This window comes from Helobdella robusta, assembly GCF_000326865.2.
Source record: "Helobdella robusta unplaced genomic scaffold HELROscaffold_7, whole genome shotgun sequence".
Classification (NCBI taxonomy): Eukaryota; Metazoa; Annelida; class Clitellata; order Rhynchobdellida; family Glossiphoniidae; genus Helobdella; species Helobdella robusta.
In genome coordinates this window covers 709336-719280 of record NW_008705398.1, presented here as the reverse complement: position 1 = coordinate 719280, position 9945 = coordinate 709336, and the positions used below count along the sequence as shown (strand labels likewise).

The window sequence follows — 9945 nt, the reverse complement described above, 5'->3', positions numbered from 1 at the left end:
GCTTACGTGTTGTAAAGATAAATATTTACTTGTGTGTCTGCTTGTTTGTTGGATAGACCTTCAATTGAATAATTGAATGAACCATTCAAACCCTATATTTTTAATACAATAATTATTATATTATTATTATTATTATATAATATTACGCTATATAAATATTATTATTATTGTTGTTGTTGTTGCTGTTGTTTATTATTCTCATTATTATTGCACATACGGTTTAATTTTATATGTGTCTATGACAATATTAATCTTTTTCATTATTCTTTGGTCGTCATTGTTTATTTTTTATTCGTTTTTTTCTGTGTTTCTCTTTCTTTCATTCACTCACTCACTATTTATTCATTCATTCATTCATCTATTCATTCATTCACTCATCCATTCATTCATTCATTCTCTCTTTTTAATTAAAGTTTTAATTTTATGCCTTATTTAATTTAAGAAACGAGAAATTATTTCACATTATTTACTTATAAAAATTTGAAAAAATCAATTATGGTGAAGATGGTATATATTTATATATGTGTGTGTGTGTGTGTGTGTGTGTGTGTGTGTGTGTGTGTGTGTGTGTGTGTGTGTGTGTGTGTGTAAACAGAGTAGAAGAATGTTATTCACAGTAAAGATGTTTTAAAAAATGTCAAGATGTCAATAATTTTCTGTAATATGAATGAAAATAATATGGAATGCTTTGTAGGTATGGAGAAGAATAAATAGTTAAATATAGTTATTAGGTATAGTAAAATGAAAAATAATCATTTTGCAATATAAAAATATAGATCAAATAGCAATCACAAATATGAAAAATGACGATTTTCACAAGAATATTCATAAATAATATGAGAGGTTTTTTTTTGTAAAACATTGTATTCTAAAACTCTGAATGACTCAAGTATTACAAAAATATGTCTTTGACTTGAAAATTATTTAACTTTATATTAACAATTCTTATAAGGTTTACGAAGAAAACAACAACATTAACTTTGAAAGTTCACTTTTAAACATCGACTGGCCCAACACCCATTTCAACCATTTCAAGACTGTTAATACTGTTCAATTCTTGAGAACTGTTTCTACTGATTTTATCTAGACCCCCCTGTGAGAACAAATTAGTGACACTACTGCTGACCCAGCGAGACCATTCAGTCAGTGATAGTGTTGAAAGATTTAGGTAGTTGGTGTTGTAGGCAGGGCCCTGGTTGCACTCTTTCAACTGTTTCTCTTGAATGTGATTGGTGATTATCGTTTGCAAGACGTTAGGCAGTTCTGTTGCACTGGGTTCATCTCGAGAGGCTTTCCATAGCTGACGTATCACCTGTAGGCAGATTTTTTTGATATTTCATAATACTGTATGACGTATGTACAACAAGACAATTGCAAACTTTAAATTTAAAAATACGTGTAACTTATGTTAGTAAGTTTAACTTTTAAAACAAAATGTGAATAAATGACTTACTTCAGTGCAGTCATCTGGATCAAGTCTGTAGCACAATTCCTCCAGTTCTAATTTCTTTGCCTCAGATATGCTTTGAATTTTTGGTTTATTCGTAACGAGCCACGAATAATCAACTCCAGTTTTCTGAATTTTCATCTCTTTTTCTTTCTCCAATCGTCTCATTTCTGCCAATTTTATCTGCCAGTTTAATTCACACATAATTAATTCGGCGACTTTTTGCTTGGGATTGGGTTCCCCTAATTTAACAGACCTCTCCGGTAGCCAGCTTTTGAACCAGGTAACCACGGACAACCAGCTACTAACTTTATCTCCGTTTTCCTGGTTGTTATTACAGTTGTGCAAGTTTTCATTTTCCGTTTCCATTCTTGAAATTTTTAAATTTTAAAAAATTTTCGTTTTTATTCAGCTTCTTTAAAAACTAATCGAATAAAATTAATTTAATACTTAATTTTTTAAAATTATTTTCGAAATTGTAAGACTAAAAGGAAACTGCTATTTTAAATGCTTTGACATCTGAAATCATTAATAGAATCTGAACTATAGTACATTAACTTAATGTTGACCAGGATGCCTTCAAGTGGCCCGTGATACATATATATATATATATATGATATATATATATGATATATTTTATATATATATTCTATATATATATATACCCGTAATTTACAATAAATATTTATCAACCATTATATTTAGTAAAAGTTCAACATTATTGCTGCTCTTGTTTTGAATAAAGCGTATTATGAAAAGAATACTTACTTGAAGTCATATATCTCTACCTTGACTTGCTTTCTATGCAAAACCAGGGATATAAATATAATATCCATGTACAAAACTTACAAAAATTACTGTTAAGTAAATATCAATTTATTTTATGAAAATGACATAAAAAAAATAACTATCTTTCAACTGAGCAATGTTAACAACAGCTTTTAAGTAGAATTAAGTCTTAAATATCAACTAATAAAGTCTTAAAGTGTAATTGTAAAACATAAAACAGAAAAATAGCAATAAGAATGACATTCTATTCAATTTTTTTGAATCCTAGTAAGTTTTTAAACTGTTCGGCATCAAGTTTTTGAGGAAATACGAGACCAGGGCCCTGTGATGGAAATTGCTTCGTACAAATGTCTGCTTTCCTGATTCCAGAAAAAGTTGCCAAACATTCAGCAAGTTCTGATTCTGTCATAGGTTCTCCGTTGTTTAACAACTGCTTAACAATTTCTTCCTCTTCAATGACAAATGTACCTTCATCGTTCTTCTTACCAAGAACTCGAAAAGCCGACTGAATCTGCTGCTCTTGCGAGTAATTGACAGGTCTGTGGTTGATGTAGAGCTTTAAAAACTGGCCAACGTCAATGCTGTTGACGATTTCACCGGTTTCAGCAAAATTTTCGTACCTAACTTCGTTAATCATCGTAAAAATTTCTTGTTCAGTTGGGAAAAACCCGAGCGCTCTCATGATGCTTGGAATTTCCGTCAGTGGAACGACGGCACCAACGCTGCGTTTCTCCATAGTGTGTATTCCCTGATTTCTGATCTGAGCAAAATAAAATAAATTTTCCAAATGGTACATAAACAATGAGTTCATGCCCTCGTTTATTTGCTCGTAAAAAGGAGCAAGATCTGAACCTCCGAGACGTTCCTGAACCTCAAGTGCCGCCAGGTTGATGGACCACATCATGAGGCAGGCCGAAGACCCACCCACACTGAACATGTACTTTCCGTCTGAGCTCAATACAATATTTTTAACACCGGCTGGATGGGATATCATCCCGAATGAGCGGTGCTGGTTTCCGGTGACGGGTAGTAGGGAAATGGCAATTTTATCCCCAAGCATGCACGCTATGAAGTTCGTCGTTTCAGTGTTACTACCTAATTTGACGGAGGATGCGATAAACTTTTCGACGGGAGAACCAAATTTTGGACCGAGAAGAGTTTTCCTGCACATTCTAGAGAGTGAATTGAGTAATTTAAACTTAAACTGGTCGTTGCAGATTAAAATAAAATCGTCTCTACTCAGTCTTGGGTAGGAGGACATGCACAATGGCAGTGCACTCTGCTCTATTCTGTCGCGACGCTTCAAGCCTAAACCATTTAAACCTTTCACGATTTCATATTCGGCGAGATAGCGATCCAGCGAAAGTGAATACAATTTGATTGCGCTGCTTTCAGCACTTGTTCTAAAGAGAATCGTCCTGATCGATTTATTGTGCGCCTTATAACGTCCGATAAACTTGAAATTTTGATTTTCGTCGATCCATATCTTGTCTTTCACGATGCTGTACAAAGTAACTGCATGGCCAGCATCTGCGGTCGCCATATACTGCATGTTGTGAGAAAATATGATGTGGGTTACCGCTTCATTAGTATCATTCAGGTAGGTTTTACAGAAAGATCTCAGGTTTAATCCGTGCAAAACTTCTACTTTACCATTTGATAATCCAACTGCTAACATGCTTCCATCGACGTTATATTTCAAGCAGGAGATGGCCTGTTTACCGTTCTCGAAAAGTTTCGACGCCACCGAATCACCATTTTTGTAATGTAGTAATTTCAAAAAACCGTTCTGACCACCAACGGCGATGAGGGGTTTGAAAGGGTGGATGTCCATTGCCACCACTGAGCAGTCGAAATCATCGCTAACTATGTCATATTTGGTCCCGTTTGCCGTGACGTACACGAACCGAGCCATGGACGTTGCGAATATGAAATTCGGAGTCGTAAAGGCGTTACCTTTTAAATAAGATTCGAGCATAAATGAATCATCTTTACTTTTTATAGATTCCGAGCAGAAGTCAAACGATATACTCGTTATAGAACCCAGGTTAACATCCTGGAACCAATTCACCAATTTTAATGTTTCGTCGTAAAATTTAATCTGCCCGATCGCATCACCGGTGACAATCATCTTATTGACAGTTGTTAGGACAGTGATTGGTTTATTTTGCATTCGGACAATTTTTTGAATCCTCTTGAATGGCGTCAATCCATTCAATAAATGAGACTTGTACTTCTCCCAGACGACAAATTTTCCGGAATTCGTGGCGGAAAGTGCCGAATGGACGTTCTTAAAGAAGACGGTTGTCGTGAATTTTCCGATCTTATGCAGATCGGATGCGGTCATCTGATGTGAATAGGACTTTATCATACTTTCATTCCACGCGTAGAAGACCACCCGGGTCTCGCTGTTAGAAACAAGTTGCGAACTGTCGTCTGCGTTGAATATTATGTCCTTTTGGTATCCGTAAGCTGGATTTATCCGAATCTCAACGATGGGAATATCGCTGGGATCTGTCCAGTTCCAAATTGTTAAAAATTGTACAGGATTGGCACTGATAATAGCCAGGTAAGTATTGGTGTTTGACATGGCGACAGCTGAAACGCCGTACTCTTGAAAATTAAAAAATGTTTTGACCGGCTTCAGCTGTTTAGTTTTGAGTAAGACTTGCCAGACGTTAACGATACTGTTGGGTCCCTTGTCACCAACGATTGCCATTTTTTTGTCGTGCGTTGCAGCTAAACAAGAGATACTATTTCTATGACCTTGCAAGATGTATTCCTCTTTGTTCTCAACATCGTAAATAACTCCGCAGTGAGAACAGGCGTAGAGAATTGATAATTCTTGACCCTGAGACATGCTGAGAACTGGTAGAGATTTTTCATGCCCGAAACATTTAACTAGAGATAACGGAATTCCCAGTAAAGTTCTTGGCTCTTCTTCATTTTCTCCATCATCTTGTGGTTTGGTGGTCAGTTTGATGAGTGGGCAATTAACTTCATAGTTGGGTTCTATCGTGTCAGGTTCGTTTCCTACATCTAGTTCGTCGGGTGGTTGAGCCATGTCAAGGAAACTGGAAGGTCCAAAAACTGTCACTTTGTGTGCGATGCTTGGACACTCCGTCATTGACTCCCAAGATGGCTGTGGAGATATCTTTTCAAAATCTTGCGAAGGTTTTAGCGGGATGGTCTCTGAAGGGCTCTGTATCTTATCATCATTTACGGGTAACATTTTTTCACTTATTTCCTCTTCCTCGTCTTCTTCCTCGTCTTCTTCTTCTTTAACATCCTCCTCTCCTTCCAGTTGATTTTCTAAATCAGAATCATAATCAAATGCGAGAGTTCCAGATTGTCCATCTGGATCCGATCTATTTGATTTCGAACGAGTGCTTCCATCTGCTGTGCTCATTTTCAACGTTCCCTCTTCTTCAGTTTCGTTTATATCAGAAAATTTTTCCCCAATTTCACTACTTGGTTGTTTTTCTTCAGTCAGTTCATCTAATTCCTTAACCATAGCGACAGGTTCTGTAAGTATAGACGCTTTCTCATCTTTCAACTCAGGTTCAGACATTTTTCCAATTAATACATTCACGTCTGCGTCTTCGATCGTTGAAGTCGTTAACTTGCGATTCGGGTCTAAGATCTGCATGTCAATTTGGGCAGCTGGATGTTCCGGTTCCGTAACTTTTCTAGGGGTCTCAGTGGGTGGTTTGGAGTTTTCTTGTTCTGGGTAAAAAAAAATTTTCTTACGTTTTTAGAAGTAGGTGAATGATTTTATAAAGCCACTTGAAATTTTGTACGAAAATTAAAAAGTTATTCGTATATTATGTGAAAATATGAAACCTGATTTCACATTATCAGCTTCTTGGAGTTTATCCAAATCACCAATTTCATTTTCCGGTTCATCCGCCATTTTGTATTTCTATAATAATTATTATTATTACTGTATTATAATTTAATTTTTACTATAATATTTATTATTTAATTACATTATCTATAGGATAGGTTCTCCCGTTTTAACTGGCATGTTTCACTGAGTTATTTTCTCAATTATTATTATTAATTAATTAACTAATTAATTAATTAATGAGGTTATTTGTTTAATTTATTATATTTCATTTAAATTAAATTTGTTAATAATAGTAATAATAATCGAGGCAGACGTTTCTACAACGATAATAATAATAATAACAAGTTTTTTTTTATTATTGCCATTATTAAGGCGCTCTCAGTAAATGTTACCATAACGACAGCAAAGTTGTTAAAGTGTTATCAAAAATCAAAAAACTTGTCATTTCATTCGTTCGTTCATTCATTTATTCGTTCCTTCTTTTGTAGTTCTTTCGTTCGATCGTTCATTTAATTCCTTCATTTATTCATTCATTCAAGCCATCATTCTTCCATTCATAATGTATGAATGTTCGCATGCATGCATACATTCACACATTACATTCATTTGTTCGTTTGTTCGTTTTATTATTCATTCACTCATTTATGAGAAAGAGAGAGAGAGAGAAAGAGAAAAAGAGAGAGAAAGGAAAGAAGAGAAAAAGTGAAAGAGAGAAGGAGAGAGGAAAGGAGAGATGAAAGAAAAAAGAAGAAAATTAATAATTTTCCTTGATAGATGGCAGTTGAGTAATTAGAACGAAGTTGTTCGCTTGTTTGCTTTGTATGTGCTTGCACGTTTGCAATGCAGCCATACAAAAACATACAAAAGCATACAAACAAACAGATACAGAAATATACATACAAACATACAAATGCATAACTATACAGACGCATACATACACACATACATTCAAAGATGAATACATAAACACATACACGCATACAAAATCATATAAATACAGACACATATATTGTTTGGGTGTTTATGTGTGCGTGCGTGTGTGTGTGTGTGTGTGTGTGAGTGTATGTGTTTGTGGTATTAAAATACAAAACTGCCAAACCTTTTGAAGGTATATATATACACGTTCAAAATGTTGTATCACATCCGTATTTTTGTAAAAAAAAATCATTAAATACACTTATAATAAATGTGATGTAACACTATGCAATACATGAACAACTGAATGCCATTATGGAAAAATATAAACAAAACCAAAAAACAAATAAACAAAAAAAACGAACCATAGATCCATGATAAAAACACAAAAATAAACATAGATACAAAATTAAACGTAGATACAAATATAAACATAGATACAAAAATAAACATAGATACAAAAATAAACATAGGTAAAAAAATTTAGGTATATAACGCGTAGAGCAACATAACCAAAAATGTAAACAAACACGTAAACAACAACATGAAATTTTTTTTTAATTTTAAAAAACATAGAAAAATAAGTGTAAACAATGCAATAAATAAAAATGATAAAAAACATAAACAAATATGTAAACAAAATGGAGACAAAAGAATATAAATAAGGAAATTAAAGAACATAGACATTGCACACACGAACATAGACATAAAAATCATAACCAAAAAAAGAACAAAGAAATTTTAGTGGCATAGAAATTGCAGCGTTTGTCTGGCCGTCTGTTTGTGTAGTTGTGTATTAAAAAGGTTGCGATCCTATTATTGCTCATCTTGAAAAAATTGCTCCGATTTTTTTTTCTCAGTATTTACACGAAGAGCTTCTCAAATTAAATGAAAAAATGTCTACTGCTACTACTACTACTACTACTACTACTACTACTACTACTACTACTACAACTACTACTATTACTACTACTACTACTACTATTACTACTAATACTACTACTAATGCTACTACTCTTGCTGCTACTACTGCTGCTGCTGCTACCGCTGCTGCTGCTACTACAACAACTGCGGCTGGAGCTACTTTTACTGCAACTAGAGATATTTATATCATATTGTGTGTCATATTCGTTTCAAATTAGCATCAAATTCACGTCATGATTACGTCATGATTACGCCATCTAAGGTAGAACAGGCGACAGTATGGAAATTTTTTTAAATTTTATCCACCTAGGAAAACATAAATGGCAGTAGTAGTAGCAGTAGTAGCAGAAGCAACAGCAGCAGCAGCAGCAGTAGTAGTAGTAATAGTAGTAGTAATAGTAGTAATAGTAGTAATAGTAGTAGTAGTAGTAATAGTAGTAGTAGTAGTAATAGTAATAGTAGTAGTAGTAGTAGTAGTAGTAGTAGTAGTAGTAGTAGCAGCTGTAGCAGCAGTAGTAGTAATACTCATTATATGAAATAGGAAAGTAGCATGTACACATACACATACGTACATGCATATGGTGAAATTTTTAATGTACTGTGAATACTTGTGTACATTTGTATGCGTGTGTGTGTGTGTGTGTGTGTGTGTGTGTGTGTGTTGGTTTGTAAGTATTTGTGTATGTCTGTGTGGGGCGTGTGTGTGTGTAATTCTTAAAAAAGAAGATGTTTTTCCTAGAAATGATTTTAATTGAGGTTTTAAAAGTTCTGCAAATTAGATGAATATTTTTCCATTCCAAAACTTCCCCAGAGTCTTCTTATTTTTCAATTATTTTTCTTAATATTATGCTTATTATTATTAGTGTTATTATTATTATAATTATTGTTGCTATTATTATTATTATAATTATTTTTATTAATGCTGTTGTTGTTGTTTTTGTTCAGGGCAAGATTGTCTAGTTATAAATATTTGCACGCACGTATGTTCTTCTTTTGTCATCCTGTATCTATCTTTCACTTCTCTCTCTCTCTCTCTCTCACTCACACTCTCTCTTTCTCCCTCTCTCTCTCTTTTTTCTCAGTTATACATACATACATACATACATACATACATACATACATACATACATACATACATACATACATACATTCATACATACATACATACATACGTACGTACGTACAAACGTACGAAGCAAGTGTATATAAGCTTCACCCCATAGTAAATTCAACTCCACAATCCAATAAAAGATGATGTTTATTATGGATAAAAATATTAATTATAGATAATTATAAACGTATGTTTATATCTGTATGTTTGTTTGAATGTTTGTTTGTATGTATGTCTATATGTTTGCTTGTTTGTACACATGTTTGTATGTTTGCTAGTTAGTTTGTTGTTTTATTTGTATGTATTTGTTTATAACAAGTTTTACCTTATCAGCTGACAAATAGTATTATGATGATGACGATGAAGAAGATGATGAAGATGTTGATGAAGATGATGATGAAGAAGATGTTGATGATGTTGATGATGATGAACTATGATCATGGTTGTGATGTTTTTTAAAAAAAGATTTTTTAAATGTTGCATCTGAGGAATGTGAAATAATTATACTCTATCTAGACAAGGTGAGCTGCTTACATTATAATTTGTATTTATATACGTATGATGTCGAGATGGTGCGTACAAACATACATACAAACATACAAACAAACAAAACAAACAAATACAAACAAACATACATACAAACAAACAAAACAAACAAATACAAACAAACAAATAAACTTAAATATTTGTATGATTTTACATATATATATACATACATACATCGAAGCAAACATGCAAACAAATTATAAATTAATTAAATAAATACAAATAAAATTTAATTAAAGTAAAATGCTAGTGAAAGTAATTTAATTTAATTTCCTTTCCCGCCAATTCAACATGGCCTCCATCCCTTATTTAAACATACTATCTCCTTATTTTTCAATTCTCCTGCTTCCGTTTCCGCTGACA

General features: G+C 33.4%; 2 protein-coding genes across 2 annotated transcripts; both read right to left on the bottom strand.

The window, feature by feature from the left end:
* Positions 1 to 994: 994 nt before the first annotated feature.
* On the bottom strand, positions 995 to 1816 carry HELRODRAFT_164694 (hypothetical protein; the record flags this gene model as incomplete). Its single annotated transcript, XM_009030691.1, has 2 exons — positions 995 to 1312; positions 1454 to 1816. The coding sequence occupies 2 exons, from the start codon at positions 1814 to 1816 to the stop codon at positions 995 to 997; spliced, it is 681 nt and encodes a 226-aa protein (XP_009028939.1).
* Positions 1817 to 2480: 664 nt separating this feature from the next.
* HELRODRAFT_69621 (hypothetical protein) lies at positions 2481 to 5300 on the bottom strand (the record flags this gene model as incomplete). Its single annotated transcript, XM_009030600.1, has 1 exon — positions 2481 to 5300. One exon carries the CDS (start codon positions 5298 to 5300, stop codon positions 2481 to 2483), a length of 2820 nt encoding a protein of 939 aa, XP_009028848.1.
* Between the last annotated feature and the right edge of the window lie 4645 nt (positions 5301 to 9945).